The 16675-nt window shown below is 49.8% G+C and overlaps 1 protein-coding gene across 2 annotated transcripts; it reads right to left on the bottom strand.

Moving 5' to 3' along the window:
• Positions 1–3449: 3449 nt before the first annotated feature.
• Positions 3450–11853, bottom strand: SLC29A2 (solute carrier family 29 member 2). 2 transcript variants are annotated; one of them, XM_033121567.1, is made up of 13 exons: positions 11186–11853; positions 10839–10887; positions 10506–10587; positions 8760–8920; positions 8411–8550; positions 7875–8009; positions 7162–7259; positions 6895–6976; positions 6211–6347; positions 5844–5949; positions 5661–5746; positions 4692–4891; positions 3450–4581 (listed from the first exon to the last, which is right to left on the bottom strand). In XM_033121567.1, the coding sequence occupies exons 2-13, from the start codon at positions 10865–10867 to the stop codon at positions 4470–4472; spliced, it is 1368 nt and encodes a 455-aa protein (XP_032977458.1). In that variant the 5' UTR covers positions 10868–10887; positions 11186–11853; the 3' UTR covers positions 3450–4469. The 2 variants fall into 2 exon arrangements, with proteins under 2 accessions (XP_032977458.1, XP_032977459.1); XM_033121568.1 differs by having other exon boundaries at positions 4692–4774.
• Between the last annotated feature and the right edge of the window lie 4822 nt (positions 11854–16675).

Here is a 16675-nt window from a genome sequence, read left to right as displayed (position 1 = left end):
TTATTTGTGTGCAATCAATAGAACGGCCCCACTTTCATTTCTGATTTTAGTAATTTTAAAGGCCTTTCTTTCATTTTTGATTTTAATAATTTCAAAGTCTCTCTTTTTTTCTTAGTCTAGTCAAAGGTATGTCAATTTTGTTGATTGTTTCAAACTGTTGGTTTCGTTGATTTTCTCTTTTGCTTTTCTATCCTCCATATGTTTGTTGCCACTCTAATCTTTATCATCTCCTTCCTTCTGCTGGCTTTGGGTTTAATTTGCTCTTCTTTGTTTTGGTTCCTTAAGGTATAAGGTTAGGTTATTGATTTGAGATCCTTCTTCCTTTTTAATGCAGGCATTTATGGTTATAAATTTCCTCTCAGCACTGCTCTCACTGCATCCCATAAATATTAGTATGTTGTGTTTTCATTTTCATTTGTCTCAAAGCATTTTCTAATTTCTCTTTTTCTTTTTTAACCCATTAGTTGTTTAAGAGTGTGTTAATTTCCACATATTTGTGAAGTTTCCAGTTTTTCTTCTGTTATTGATTTCTAGTTTCATTCCACTGAGATCAGAAAAGCAACTTTGTATGATTGCAATCTTTTAAAATTTATTGCAACTCTGTTTTGTGGCCTAATACATGATATACCCTGGAGAAAGTTCTATGTACACTTCAGAAGGTATATTCTGCTGTTTTTAGGTGGAATGTTCTGTGTATGTCTGACCTAGTTGCTTCATAGTATGTTCACTATGATTCTTTGTTGATCTTCTGTCTAGTTATTCTATCTATTATTGAAGTCTCCAATTATTGTTGTAGAAGTGTTTATTTCTCCTTCAATTTTGTCCATTTTTTCTTCATATTTTTAGGACTTTGTTGCTAGGGGTGTATATGCTTATGATGGATTTATTCTTTTATGAATATATAACATCATTCTTTATCTCTGAAATGATTTTTGACTTAAAATCTGTTTTGTCTGATATTAGTGTATCCACCCAATTGTCTTTTGGGTACTGTTTGCATGGAATATCTTTCTATCCTTTCATTTTCAACCTATTGGTGTTTTGTGCTCTCAAGTAAGTTTCTTTTTTTTTCTTAACAGGACTTTTATTGGGGGACAGTGTGTACTTCCAGGATTTTTTTCCAAGGTTGTCCTTTCAATCGTAGTTGTGAAGGGTGCAGTTCAGCTCCAGGTCCATTTGCCGTTGTTAATTGCAGGGGGCACAGCCCACCATCCCTTGCAGGAGTCAAGCTGGCAACCCTGTGGTTGAGAGGACACGCTCCAACCAACTGAGCCATCCGGGAGCTCAGCGGCAGCTCAATGTGCCATGTTCAATCTTAGTTGCAGGGCGTGGAGCCGCCCATCCCTTGTGGGAGTCGAGGAGTCGAACCAGCAACCTTGTGGTTGATAGCCCACTGGCCCATGTGGGTATCGAACCGGTAACCTTCAGAGTTCGGAGCACGGAGCTCCAACCGCCTGAGCCACCCCCCGCGCTGGCCCTCAAGTAAGTTTCTTATAGATAACATATAGTTGAATCATTTTTCTAATCCATTCTGACAATCTTTTTTAACTGGAGAGTTTAATCAATTTACAAACCAGGAGGCCTCCTCCTCATAAGAGGGTGAGCAACTTGAGGGTAAGGACTGGCCTTCGAGTATTTGTGTCCTTTCAGTGAGCCTATCTCAGTGCCCGCACGTACAGCCCTCTCCAAGTGTTTGCTGACGGAAACTGGCTGCTTCTGATGGAACCTGGGCCTGCTGGTGGAGCTGTGTCTGGCTGGGCAGGTGGCAGTGGCTGGGGGCCTGGCATCAGGAGAGGGATGGGCAGCTGCAGCCGTGAGCCCAAGTGTTTGTTTCCAACATCAAAGGCCAGCTGCATCCTGATCTAATAGGAAAGTTGGGCTGGGTCTACTGGGCAGGAGGATGGGAAGAAGGAATTTCGGGTTGTGATGTCACAAGGATATCTGAGAATAAATGTCCTCTTTCTGGGCCCATCCTCCACTGTTCAGCCCAATCTGGCTTGCTCCAGACAACAATGGACCAGCACCAGTGTGTTCCCTGGTCTGCAAGGGTGAGTTTGCAGGTCTAGGAAGCTTTTGGGTACAACAGACAATCGTCTCTAAAGTAGAGAAGGAGAAGGGAACCCAGGAAGTGTTGGGATCCTGCCCCCACCAGTCCCAGTCCCAGGGTACAGCTAGGCCTAATGGTCTACAAGACACTCCCAAGTATCTGGGTCACAAGATACTCCCAGGACTACAACTACCATTTAGTAAATGTCAGTCTGTACTCCAGCCCTGACCTGTCTCTAGGACTCCAGACTTGGGCAAGTCCCAGTTCCCACTGCTTATAAATAAAAGGGCCTGGCTTTGAATCTAGGACTCTGGGTCAGGACACATGCACTTACCTGCTGAGTTAATGGCCTCTGTAGAGGCAGCTGCCCTCTTCTTTCCTGCATCCCTCTTCCTCTCTCTAATCCCCTGTTTAGGCCTCATCACTAATGCCCTTCATCTTTTGTCCCCAGCCCACTGCTTCCTATTCCCTTCCCCTCCCTCTCAATCAAGGGACTCCCCCACCTTACTTCCCACTGTTCCCTGAGTATTCCATGTCCATGCCTTCCACACTGTTTTCCACTCTAGCCCAGCAAACTCATATTCATCCCTCAAGGCCCAGCTGGGGAAACGCCTCCGCTGGGATGTCTGCCCTGACTTCCCAGTGGGATCAAGAGCCCTCTTCTGGAGTCTTATAGTACACACTTCTTTAAGGCTCTCACAAGCCCCATCACAAGTTACATTCTGCTTCCCATGGCCTTCGGAGCAGGGACATGTCCTTTGTTTCTGGGTCACCAGACCAGCCAGGCCCTGGTACACTGAATAGTGGTTGAAGGAATGAATCCTCACTTGGGATCTGCCCTGTGGCTTTATTTCAGCTACCAAAGTCATATACGTGTATTGCCTTTTTTCCTCTTTGATAGCAAAACAGCCTTTGGCTTCTGAGCAGAAGCCCTGTGTTAACTCAGTGCCTGGTATATAATAGCTGTTGAGTGAATGTTCACGGCCAGCAGAAGGGCAAGTGGACAGAAAGGCTGGTGCCATAATGGCAAAAACCCCTTGCTTTTCTCTGGGCTGGGCAGCGTAGTCCAGGTGAGAGGTGAAGCAGGCCTTTCCTCCATCTCCCCAGAGAATTGGCTCACTGCCCCTCATAGGCTCCATTTCTGGAAATGGGGAGCCTGGGGAAGCAGAGGACACTGATGGAGAGGAAGAGCGATAGTTGTCCATGCAGCCAGGTACTCTGCCCAGGAGCACAGGGCTCCTTGCAGGCCAATACCCCTTGGCCATGACAGGGATACCCACAGATCCCTACCCTTCTCAAGGTCTCAGTCGTCCCATCTGCCGGGTGGGTCCAACCATCCCCACCCCATCCAGCTCATCAAAGCCAATAGCACCTTGGAAAGAAAGACTCAGTGAATTCATTATACAAATGAAGAAGGTTGTTATTAGATCCAGGAGCAGGGTCAGTGGGACAAACAGCAAAATGGTGGAGTGAGTGCTTAGGGTTCCTGCCTTGAGCCCCTTGAGGAAAAGAGAAGCAGGCATCGGGCAGGAAGAGCAGCACCTACAGCGAGGAGGCGGGGGCTGGGTCCGAGCTCTGCCATGGACCGGTCACTTCCCCCTGGGACTCGGTTTCCTCACCTGTACAAAGTGGGAACGCAATCCCTACCTGGTTCCTTCCAAGGGCCTCCATGAGGCTTTCGTGAGAGAACGGGTATGGAAGAGCTTTGCAAACTGTAAAGTGCAGTGCACGCATGCAGGCTAACTGCAAACCAGCTGGGCTCTGGGGAGTGGAGACAGTACGTGTTGGCAACAAAAACACTGTTGGAGGCCCAGGGGGTCCTTTGAGCACCCTCAGATCCCTAACACCTGCTCTTTCTCCCCGTTCCCCTCAACCTCCCTGACATCCTCTGTCCTGGGGTCCGACAGACGTAACCACGGGATTGCTGAGGTCTGGGGAGAAGAGCTCCTGCCCTGGGCTGGCCCCTACTCCCACTCTGAACTTGAGGTTGGGGCCACACCAGCCACACCCTTGGCACGATCCTGCTGGTGGCCTCTGATCCGCGGCGATCATCACGTGGGTTTCTTGTGATGAACAAATGCACTCCGGATGGGGAGGAAGGGCCATGGTCCTCGGCCTTCTTTTCCCTGATTGTCACCCTTTCAATGAGGTCTTACGCGTGTCTAGCTAGCCTATCTCTGTGTGTCACCTCCATTCCTGGATGAGCGTTGGAATGACTGGTGGTGAATTCTTCCTTGCAGCATCCCAAGTGACCGCCAGCCTGGGAGGGAGAGAGCAGCACCTGCCTCCTCCTGGCACCCCCAGACCAAGGGGCCCCAGCCCAACGGAGGCTTGAGCCGGCTCGCCATTCCCCTATGTTGGGTCTCGTCTTTCAAGGGGCCAGCAAGAAGAGAGCTGCCGGGAGAGTCCTGGACAGAGCACTTCAGATCAGCGCCTTGAAGAGGAAGGAGAGGGAGGCCCCACAGGACAGCCCCAGGGCCAGGAAGAAGGTCATGAGGGCGCCGGCCACCTCCCTCTCATGTGGTAACACCTGCCTAGAACACACAAGAGTAGGAGCTCTTAGAAAATGCTGGGTCGGACCTGGGCCCAGCCCCAGTGCCCCCTGCCCACCATACTCCCAGGCCCTCCCCACTGTCCCCCAGACCTGGGCGCCAGGCACATGGTGAGGGACACCAGGTAACCATTGGAAACAGCAAAGACCAGCATGAAAGTGATGAAGTAGGCATCCTGTGGGAAGAGGATGGGCAGCCGGGACCTCTCAGGCACGTGGCACAGCATGAAGAGTGGGATGAACAGGACGCGCAGGCAGACCAGCAGGGGCAGCAGCCGGCTGTCCTGGTCCGGCTGTGGCAGAAGCTGAGGTGAGGGCAGTCCCTGGGAGCATGGTCTCTGCTCTAGGGGTACCCAAGCTGGAGTCATCTCTCACTTCCCCTGACCTACCCTAGGTGAACTAGTGAGGACAGCACTTGGGCCTCTGGAGAGCCAGGGGGCTGGACCAAGGCCACCTCGCAATCAAGGACGGGCTTGGGCCTAGCCTCTGCCTCTCCTGATGGCCAGCTGGTTTTCTCTCCATGGCAGAACTGGGAGGGCCCTGAGACGGCATCTTCAGTTTTCAAACTCAGTCCCTCCAAATGCCCCTGGGGGTTCCACAGACCCCTTTGGGGCAGATGGGCTTTCTGAACTGGATTAGAAGCTGGGTAGCAAGCCCCTTCCTGGCTTGGATCAGAGCACCTCCTTTTTGATGTACTTTATTTGTTGTGTCTCCTTGGAAGAATTTGTTTAAAGCAGCAGCACCTTGGCTCAATGCAATTCAAACACTAGGAATCTTGTCTCAACTCTCACGTGGTACAGGCACCACCACGTCATAGTCTCTGAGCACCGAGGGCTGGGCCCTGGGCTGGATGCAGGGCACACAGGTCAATTGGACATCGCTTCTGCTTTCAAGGAGCTCATAGTCCAAGCCCTGGCTGGCATACCTCCTGGGGCCAGGCGCTCACTGCCCCCTGGCGGGCTGTGCTGTTGCCAGGCCCAGGCCTTTCTGTGCTCTCTCACACCCTCTAATTCCCACCTGTTTCACAAAACCATCAGATCACGCCGGCCCAGGTGTGCTCACCCACAAGAAGTAAGAAGTCAGGCTCCGTCCCAGCCAGTCCATGACGTTGAAGAGAAGGAAGCAGCAGATGGGGTTGAAGAACTGACCTGGAAGAGAGAGAGGGCTCATCCAGGTCCAGACTCCCCTCTTCCTGCTCGCCCCTTCACTCCTCTGCCCTGCCCTCTTCTGCTTCCCGAAACTCACTCCACTTTCCAGGACTGGTGGAGCTGGTCACCATGGCGGTGATGGCGGGGAAGACAGACAGGGTGACTGTGAAGACCGATACAAGGCACAGCGCCGTCAGCCAGATCTGGGAGCCGGAGGCAGGAGTGTGAGCAGGCGGGGCAGGCCTAGGGTCCAACAGTCAGCCCCCACCCTCCTGTCCAAGCCCTAGCCCAGGAGCAGGACACCAGGAGCCTGGCTCAGCTGTGTCCCCGATCTACTCTGACCCTGTCACCGTGGGGTGGACAAGATCAGGACTAAGGCCTCATTCTAAGAGTCTGGGGAGAGCTGGAGAGAGCAGCCCTCTCTTTCCCAGGGATGGTGGTTGGAAGTTATATCCAAGCCAAACCTTTTGGAAGACAATGAAAACCGAAGGTTTTCCTATCTTCTGGGGTTCCTCTAGCTCCAGTTCCGGCTCCTTCTCAGGGTTAAGATCCAGAGTCAGGGCTGCCTTCTGGGGGCTGTTAGGAATCCCATTCTTCTCATCTGGAGCGAGAGGGGAGGGCCTGTGACCCTTGCCTGTGACAGGGTGATTCCCAGCTAACACAAGTGACGATCCTTCAGCCCAGGGTGCAGGCAAAGAGAATTAACAAATTCTAATTAAGCAGAAATATGTTTAGCTACCATTTACTAAGCACACACTCATACATGTGCCAGGCAAATTAAATACCTCAGATGAGTTACCTCACTGCCATTGTCCTATAGATAAAGAAATGGGGGGCGGGGCACAAAGGGGTTAAATGACTTGCCTAAAGTCAAACAGCTTGGATGCTGTGAAGCCAAGATTCAAACTCAGATGCACTTGGATCCAGAACTTGCATGCTTGAAGTTCTGCCTCCCCATTTTATAGAGGAGAAAACCAAGGCCCAAGGGGGCAGCAGGGATGACTTTAATCCCACATGATCTGCTTCTGCTCAAACAGGGCCCCTAGGGGTGAGGGTTCTAGTTGGGGACATAGAGGAAATGCTTCCCTGTGGAGGTGCCTCTAGCCTCTTCTGCCTCTCCACCTCTCCAGCAGGGTCCGGGGGCTCACCAGACTGGAGGAGCTCAGCTTTGGTCTCCAGCTCCTGAGCTTGTGCCTGTGATTTCTTGGCCAGGTAGTAGCGGGCAAACTCCTGCAGAAAGAAAGCGTTGGCCCTGCCTGGCTTGGGTGAGGTGTCTGGATCCCTCCCCCACCCTGTTGGCTAAGAGGCTGGGGTCCCCCTGTGGGCATCAGGACTGGGCCCCAGTCCCCTCCACCTCCCCTGGGCTGTATCTGAAATGCTCTGAAGGGCTGCCTTGAACTCAATACCAGGCTCACCAGGTGGGGCAGGCTCAGGTAACACATGATGGACATGAGGATGCCCACACAGGGCATGATGAAGTACCCCAGGGCAGAGGTCTGGGCATCCACACCACCTGTGCAGAAACTCCAGCTGCAGTGGGGAGGTGGCTGGTCCCACCGGCTCCCACAGAGCTAACAGCTCTTACCCCACTTCTCAGATTCACCCCCGGCCTCTTCCACTACTCTCCTGACAAACTTGGGAATCTTATGCAGGGCCCTAGTCCAGCCTTTCACTTCTCTCACTCTTCCCTACGTGCCATTTTTTTGAGCACCTATTATGTGCTCATTTTTACTGCATGCTCCTTACAACCTGAGGATGGAGCTATAATAATCATTTAGGTGGGGAAACTGACACAAGAAAAGCGTCTCATCCAATGCCCCCCACTATGGAGCAGTGGAACTGGGATTTGAACCCAAGTCTATCTGAATCCCAAACCTGTCCCTCCTTCCCTCAACCTCAACCTGCTGCCATATACTAGTGTTGGCCTCAGGAATCCTGCCCCTGGCTCCAACTTAACCGAGTCTTCAGCCAGTCACTCTCTCCCTGTAGATTACCCTGCTCCCTACCCCAGCTCCCCACCACCCCATCACTTCTGTCTCCACCCAGAACCCAAGGCATCTCACTCCTGGCACTCTCCCTGCCCCCCAAAGAAGCCACCTTTGCCCTCCAGCCACTCAAGTCCACTCACTGGCCATGGACATGAGCATGGCAAGGGCAGCGAAGATCCCAGCCAAGCCCTGGCCGCTGAGGAAGAGGGTGCTGTAGGTGGAAGGCATGGTGCCCAGCTGCCCAAAGAGGCTGCCCTGCAGAACTGCACCGAAGGCTGTAAAGGGACAAGAATGGGGGCTGCCACTCAACTAGGCAGGCGTCAGGGGCCCCTGGAGGAGGTGTCAGCAGGATGCACAGAGGATTCTGGACTAAGTTGGCAGGAGTGAGATGCCTGCCACTCTGGTGTCCCCTCCACCCCCATTCATTCCTCTTCTGAGGTGCATCCATAGGCCTGCAGGGCTAGGGGCAAGGAGGCCAGCTCGTAGGTCACTGTGGGGCCTGGGACAAGTGACTTTTCCTCTCCCTCTGGGCCTCAGTTTCTCATCAGGGATATGTATAAGGCTGCTGCTGTCTTCTCGTTTTGGATATGTTGGGCCCTTTCCGTTACAAAAAGGAGGCTCGGCTGAAGCCCTGGGTGGGCTGGGCAGGGAGGTGGGTAGGGTCCGCAGTGCTCACAGTTGATGAACCAGACAGAGGTCATGGTGATGGAGAAGAAGGGCCCAGGGCTCATGTCCACCTTGACCAGTGCCGCCGTCAGGGCAAAGAGCAGCAGGATGACCAGCAGGCTGCCCAGAATCCGCACCGTCTCAGGAATGCTGCTCATAAAGGAAGCAGAGTGGGTACTGCCTGGGCGCAGGCCTGGCAAAGGGAGGTAGGCAGGGAGGTTCAGCCCAGGGCTGGACAGTGGGGGCCGTGCAGGAAGGATGGCAGGTTTTCCCGGGGCCGGATGGAGCTGCCTCAGCAGGGGCGGGGCAGGGACAACAGAGGGACAGCCTGGGAGGGAGTCCGAGGGTGGGCCTCTCACCACTGGTACAGGAAAGAGTTGAGGAGTGTGAAAAGCAGCAGGGGCAGCTGGGACAGCAGCGTCACCCAGTTGTTGAAGTTGAAGGTGTCTGCAGGGCCAGTATGGTTGGTGCCCAGGGTCCCGGTGGTGCTGTTGGCGCCCACCAGCCGCCCCTGGAAATACTGCAAGGATACCGGGGAAGGGGGGGTACAGCGTCACCCTACAACCTACCCTCAGTAACCCCCCCAGCCTTTTCCATTGCCTCCCCCCACCCAAGCTTGAGATGGCTTGGTTAATATTTGTGGGGACTGTTGGTTTGTCCTTGTACTGTCCCCAGCACCTGGCACACAGTTGGAGCTCAGTGAATGTGCATTGAATTGAATGGCTGAAGTCTGGGACAGACAGAGCCCAAGCCCTAAGAACCCCCAACTTGGGCCTTTCTCCATCTTCACCCCCCCTTTTCAGTGCTCTGGTTCCAGCCCCCACCCCACCCCACTCCTGCAGGGGCTTCTGGATTCCTGAGCACCCAAGGGAAGCCAGGCTCTGGCCTCGGTGCTGACCAACTGCATTCTCTCTGGAACGCATATCCTATCCCGCCTCTGCTTAACTTGCCCCGCCCCTTGCCCATAGTTCCCTTTTGCCTGCAGAGCAAAGCCTCAAGGTTTTGGAACAGCATTTGGGGCCCTTCAGAACCAGACCCAGGTCTCCCTTTTGTGCCCCATCTCCTGCTTCATTCTGCTAAGCCCCAGGGCACCCTTTCCTCTGAACAGGCTGGCATACCCCTTGCCTTGGTGCATTTGCAAGGCTGCCACCTCTGCCTGGAATGCCTTCTCCTCTTCCTGCCATTCCTCTCCCCCACCCCAAATGCTTTACTTCCCCTTCGCCTTAGTTACAAATCACCTCTTCTATGAAGCAGAAGGAGTTGCTCCCTCCCCTGGGGACCCAAAGGACTCTGCTCCAAGCCTGGGGTGCCAGTGTTATGTTACATTATTTGTGGACCTCACACTCCAGTCCAGAGTGATAATCACTCGCCGGACAAAGGTATTGGTCCCTCTGTGGTCTCACCCGGACAGGAGACGAACACAATTATTAATAGCTCTTTGGCACCCTTCTTGCTCTCACGACCAGGGGCTGATTCAGCTTTGGGTCTCCAGGGCCCAGCACACAGCCAGGCACTGAAGAGGCATCTGGAAAGCTGTTGTACTGAATATATATGAATAACTCAGTACAAGAGAGAACACAAGCCCCTCAAGACTGCCTGCCCTTGAGAGAATATAAGCTCCATGAGACGGAGCCTTCCTCTTTTATGTTTCCTTCTAAACCCCCAGTGCCAAGAATGGCCTGGCCCACAGTAGGTGCACATTAACTATTTGTTGCGCACCCAACTATTTGTTGCGCACCCAACTATTTGTTGGATGAATGAATGTAATTCATACTATTTCAAAGAAAACGAAAGGCTTGGAAAGCCCACTTTTGGAGTGACTGTTGGCTCAGGAATAATGATGAACAGAGGTGGCGATTCCACAGGACCCCCTGAGCTGGCGGCCTTGCCCCTCTAGGATCTGGGAATCCCTGAAAGCTTGGCTTTCCTAGCCATGAGAAAGGCACCTCCCCTCTTAGAGGCTCCTAGCTTCAGCCACAAGGGCATAATGAGGAGTCAAAGGCCGCGGGGTAGGGAAAGCGCCTGGTACCCCTCAGGTCCGAGGCGTCTGGAGGGACAGATGGTGATTGTGGCCTTGGGGCTGTCACTCCAGCCGCGAGTCTCACCGGGATGGCAGTGATGAAGAAGTTCCAGGGAAGAAGAGTGCCCAGTCCCAGGATAAAGAAGCTGATCCCGACCAGGTGGTAGCTGTAGGGATCAGTCAGAAGGTCACTCGGAGGACGCAGCTCCTCGGCCTCCCCTCCCGCCACCCAGGCCACCCCCTCCTGAGATCGGACTACAGCCCCCATCACCCCAGCTCAGGCAGCCGAGGGAGGCGGCTGATGGGAATTGTAGTCCCATCTGGTCTGCTACGAGCCTTGGAGCTCCCAAAGGGAGCGGGTCTGCGTTGCCCTCGGCTACCCGGATCCCGTACGCACCCCATTCGGTCCCCAACTCGCCTGTCCTGCGGAATGTCTCCTCGCGCCATGGCGGGCCAGAGGGATGTGCCTAGGTGGGAGAGGGGTGGGTGCTGCACCTGTGCCAGGAGGGGGACTAGAGGACCCGGGAGACCGGGTCTTGCGGACGGTGGGCGGGGTGGGGTGTGGGGAGGATGGGTCTCCCCGAAAGGGGAGAGGCGTGAGCCGGAGAGGGTGCTGCCGACGGATTTCCTCGTTCTCACGCTCCGCAGGCTCGGACCTGGGCTCCGCCCCCGGGGCGGGGACAGAAGGTCGCACTGCCCTTCCCCGCCTCCCCCGGGCAGGGTCTCCAGCCCGGTCTCCGGACTCCCCCGTGCACCTGGGCCCACCTCACAGTTCCCGGTCCCCGCTGCTCCACGCGCTGCCCGGTGTGACTTAGAGGCGGCTGACCTGGGAAGGTCCCCTTGCCGCCTCTCCTCTTCTCAGGCGTCTGTCCCGGACCCCTCGGGCGGGGTGGGGAGAGGTACTTCGCCCCCTCCACCAGCCGAGAGCTCGGGCGGAACAGGCGCAGTGTTCTTCTCCCTCCACCGACTCGGAGGTGGTGCCAGAGCGCGCTAGCGCCCCGCACCGAGGGGCCGGCTTCCCGCGTGCCTGCAGAGCCTCCGGCCGCGAGTGTAACCCGAGCAGAGCCGGTGCCAGGGAAAGCCAGAGAGACCATCTGTCGCCAGCGGTCCCGGCAGGCTGCGCCAAGCTGGGTGCTTCGGGAGGCAGAGGAGAGGGCCAGGTAACGGTGCTGATGAAGCCCCCAGGCCGGTCTGGAAGACAGACGGACCCTTCTGCAGAGGGTGCCTGGGGAAGCGCCGCGTCTTTGGTGCGCACAGCGGAGGCGTGGGCCCCGCTGGAGCGTCCAGGAGGGCTTCCTGGTGGCAGTGAGACTGAGCTGTCTGGAGCAGTGATGGGTTAAGCAAATGCCTTGAGGTGAGCCCAGGCCCCGTCCCCAGCCTCATCTCATGCCCTCCCACCACCACCACTAAGAAGACAAAAAAAGGCGGTGTCACATCACATGAAACATATATATATGTATGTATGTATATATATATGTGTGTGTGTGTGTGTGTGTGTGTGTGTGTGTATGTATATTTTAAATAAAGTTTTTTGGGGAATATTGGGGAACAGTGTGTTTCTCAGGGGCCCATCAGCTCCAAGTCATTGTCCTTCAATCTAGTACATGAAACACGTTAAGATGCACCCACCTCCCACTTTTTTTCAGTAAAAAACTTTGAAAAGATTATAGACCATTGTAATTTTGAAATTAATTTTATCTAACTCATTCAACTTATGAGAGGGTTTGTTTTTCTTTGCAATCACCCTGCATATAGAGAAGATGTTGGAGAAGTGAGAGGCTCAAAATCACAAATTATTTTCATAAGTAATGAAATTTTATGGCCACTCCCAGGTTGCTTGTGTTTTTTCCTCCAGCTGACTGTGAGCTTGTGGGGCAAAGACTATGCTTGTCTGGGTCAATGTTTTATTATTGCAAACATCTAGCGCCACAGCCTGGTCTATAGCAGGTGCTCAATAAATGCTTAGTGAATAAATGGATCCTAGTGATATACAAGAGATTTTAGGGAGAACATAGACGGCATTAAATTACACTGAAAGAGAAAGTTATTCTTTTAAGTTGGTTCAAGCCTTCAGAATACATCAAGGGGGAAAAGTCTCAATTCGGTGCTAATATGTTTCTAACACCTGTTAATTTGCCCTCTCTCCCCTCTCTCTAATAAAAAGCTGACCTCAGAGCTTCTGTTGACAGTTTTATCTAAGTAGAGGTTAATAAATTTTATGTTCCTTCTCTCTGTTTTTATAGTTGCTTTATTGTTAGAGTTACTCATACTAGTTTCCTATTTATGATAATGATATACACTTTTCTTTGAAAAATAAAATTACGTATAGTTTAATAAATAAACTATCAATTTATTACAATGAACTATAATTAAAATCTACACTTATTAGAATTGACTGCAAATAAAATATAGATTTCTTAAAGGAATAAAATGATACATTTTGTTTTAAATTTTAAAAGAAATTCATTTATATAAGTTTCATATTAACAAAATATATTAATGAAAAATGACTCGTTTAAGAAAAGGGACTGCGGGTGGGGCACAGCTGTGGCATAAGTCTCAAAGGGAGCACTTAAAGAGCTGAGGTTTGGGGAACATTGCGTTCGCTGAGGCCAAGAGGAAGAGGATGGGGGCACTTCAGGGAGAGAACAGCCTGTACCAAGACCAGGGAAGTGAGAATGCTGACACATTCTGGGACATACAAACAGATCCCTTTGGCAGGAAAGGTGGGAGGAGCAGGCAGAGACTCTGCAAGGGCCGGCCAGGCTGCTTATATAGGCCTGAGGGCTCAGTAAGGAGTCTGGATTTCATTTTAAAGGAGAGGTTCTCAATTCAGTCAGACTCAGTCACCATTTTAACAACAATTTTGTTAGTATCCTGCGATGAAATTAATAGATAATAAAACCTACCTATACACACACACAATAATGTCAATATATAACAGTATCCTAATTGCACTATAGGGGATAAATGAAAGTATTTAGTAATAAGTAATGTTCGAGTATGTGAACTTTCAGGCACAGTCAAGCAGTTGAATGCTGGCCCCTCTTTATTTCTTTTTTGGGGGGAAGGGGCACAGGACTTTATTGGGGAACAGTGTGTACTTCCAGGACTTTTTCCAAGTCAAGTTGTTGTCTTTTCAATCTTAGTTGTGGAGGGCGTAGCTCAGCTCCAGATCCAGTTGCAGGGGGTGTAACCCACCATCCCTTGCGGGAGTCGAGGAGTCCAACTGGTAACCTTGTTGTTGAGAGCCTGCTCTCCAACCAACTGAGCCATCTGGCACTGGCCCATGTGGGAATCCAACCGGGAGCCTTTGGCATTAGGAGCACAGAGCTCCAACCACCTGAGCCACCTGAGCCACCGGGCCGGTCCCTCTTTATAAAACCTCAGTGAATGCAAACACGGACACATACAGGCGAGTGGTGAACCGGCCACTCAGAGACCACTGGTTCGCTATTGGTGATGTGACTTTCTGAAATGGTGACCAAATCTTGGCAACATTCCAAACAGAAGGAAATGCAGCTGTCCCTCTACATAGATAGTAAGTGAATTGCTGAAAAATGCACTGTACATTTAAACCTTACAAACAATACATTGTGTCCCTATGTAAAATTGGGTTAGGGTCTAGGCTCAGAAAATCACCAACATGGTTCTTAAAAATAAATAATAGATTTTATGTTTAGTACAGTTTTAGATTTACAGAATGTTTGAGCAAATAGAACATAGAGCTCCCACCCTGGTCCCCAATTTCCCATATGACAGTTATGCACCGTATAATGAGGTTTGTGTCAACTATGGATGGCGTACGGGAGAGTTTCTATGAATCACGGCTTCTCAACCTCAGCACTATAGATATTTTGCCAGATAATTCTTTGTTGTGGGGCTATCCTGTGCATGGTAGGATGATTACCAACACCCGAGACCACACCCACCAAATGCCTGTAACCCCATCTCCACATATTGCCAAATGTCCCCTGGGGGCAAAATTGCCCCTGGTTGAGAAGCGTTGTTCTGAGGCATTTGTTCTGAGCTCTGGCAGACCCAATGCTCTCTTTTTAGAAGCTATTTTGTAACACCATTCTGATAAACCTAGAAGAGATTCGCAAGTGGCATAACCCATCCACAATGTAAAAAGCCGTGATAATGCCCTAAGTGTAATGCAAAGGAAAACTAAAATTAATAATTTATAATAAAAAAGTAAGCATTTCAATATGTAAATCTTCAGGCACAACTACTCTAAAATAAAGAGTCTTATGCTTGGGCTTCTAATGAAAATGTTTACATTTAAGAGAAGAGGATGAGAAGTCAGTTCAATACAAGAAGGCCCGGAAAATGAAAGCTCAATAAGACAAATGAACACCAGAATAAAAGCTACAGCTGGGATAAGTAACAAAAAGCTAGTCTTATTTGTGTACAATAAGGAAAGGGGAAATAACCTTCACTGAAATCTATATATCACGCCAAAATAAATCACAGGCTGCTGAAGTAGAGAAAATGAGAAGCTGTGATATTTTTGTAAATGACCTGAGTTTTAAGAGTTTACTGTCAAAATAATTCCCGATGTAATGATATGGGATTGGGATAGTAATGAAATATACCAGGAGATATGTCTCCTGTTTTGAAATCTCACTTCACGTAAAGCCATAGAGTGAAGGACTTAAGAACTGGGAGGCCATATCTTTTGGCAGACAAAGGGCAGTATAGGGTGGGTTGGAAAGAACAAGCAGTAATATAAGAGGTTGTGGAGTTGGTTGGGTTTATTTCTGGGAAAAATATCTGAGTAAGATTTTTTTAATATCCAGGTAATGCCAAAATAAGAAATAATTACAACACATAATTTTCATGTTGTAGGTTTCTTATCATTGGGTTACAAATACTTTTAAATATAGCTTTATTAATATGAAGTTCTTTTTAAAGCAACCTTGGTTAATTAAATATAATGAGATCCCTCCTTTTATTCCCTCTAATTAATAACATTTCGTTCTAAGTCTGTTCAAAGGAGCCCCCCTTAGATTTCTTCTGATACTATATTTACAATTGGTTTTGTTGCTTTTGCAAATCTGCACTGGTGCAATGAGAATCTTTGAAATAAATATGTTGTGGGAGATGCTACCATACATCATTTAGTTGTTTCCAAAGACGTAGATTCATTAAGTTATGTTTGGGGCTCAAATGTAGTTTTAAGCTCAATTAACACTCCATGTCTGCTTCACACGGATTTAATACCCAAACCTGTACTGGAAGTTTAAATTGATCCTTAAATCTCATCGTCATGTCCATGTCCTTGAAAAACTGATCCAAAATAGAAAATCTTAAGTCCTGATCATATCGAATTGCTACAAGAATGGAAACTGGAAATTCCCTACGAGAAGGGTTATTTTTAAATCCCATGATATTCCCATCTTTTTAATGGGATTGATCTCCTTTTCCAGCAGGTAAACTTTTCAAATATATGTAAAGATATATGACATCATTTTGCAATATCTCAATTATGATGCTAATATTTCTTTGATTGAATTGAATAATTCCCCAATAATACCAAAGAGTAAAAATATTTTTACCGAATTTCCTTTGGAGAGCCATTTTACTTCTAAGGATAAGCTAAAATAATGACTTTGACACTTCTGAGTACAGGTCAGGAAATTTGTAGAATGTCTCCCAAATTGGGTTTTTTTGTCTTTACTATGACTAGACTGGAATGATGGGTCAACGTACCACAGCGGGAAGTGCCTTTCTCATCACGTATCACTTACTTATCATGATACCACATGACATCACTGATGTGTTAACTTTGATCATTTGGTTAAGGTCACGTTGCCAGATTAATCTGCTATAAAGCTGCTATTTTCCCCTTTCCATATTCTGTCTTTGGAAGCCAGTCACCAAATCCAGCCCCCAGTAAGAGGTGGGCGGGGCTAAGCATACCTCCGGGAAAGGGGAGGAGCTACATACACCTTTGGAATTCTTCTATAAGGAAAATTTGTCTCTTCTCCCCCATTTATTTATATCACTATGGACTCATATATATACATACATTTTATACTTTGAGCTGTAATCCAGTACTACGTTATTTACTTTGTTGCTCAAATTGTTTCAGCATTGGCCACTGGAGTTCTTTCAAGTTGGCTCCTGTATCCCTTTGACATTCCCCCATGCTTTTGTTGCTTTCAGTACTGCCTGGCTTTCTGGTACTACAAAACGCTCCAGGCTCATCTGGTGTTTTCCCTGCCCTAGTTCTGAATCAGCCATTTCCTC

Source organism: Rhinolophus ferrumequinum, chromosome 11 (assembly GCF_004115265.2).
Source record: "Rhinolophus ferrumequinum isolate MPI-CBG mRhiFer1 chromosome 11, mRhiFer1_v1.p, whole genome shotgun sequence".
NCBI classification, from domain to species: domain Eukaryota; kingdom Metazoa; phylum Chordata; class Mammalia; order Chiroptera; family Rhinolophidae; genus Rhinolophus; species Rhinolophus ferrumequinum.
Note: the sequence above shows the minus strand (reverse complement) of the source record. Positions and strands in the feature narration are given on the sequence as shown.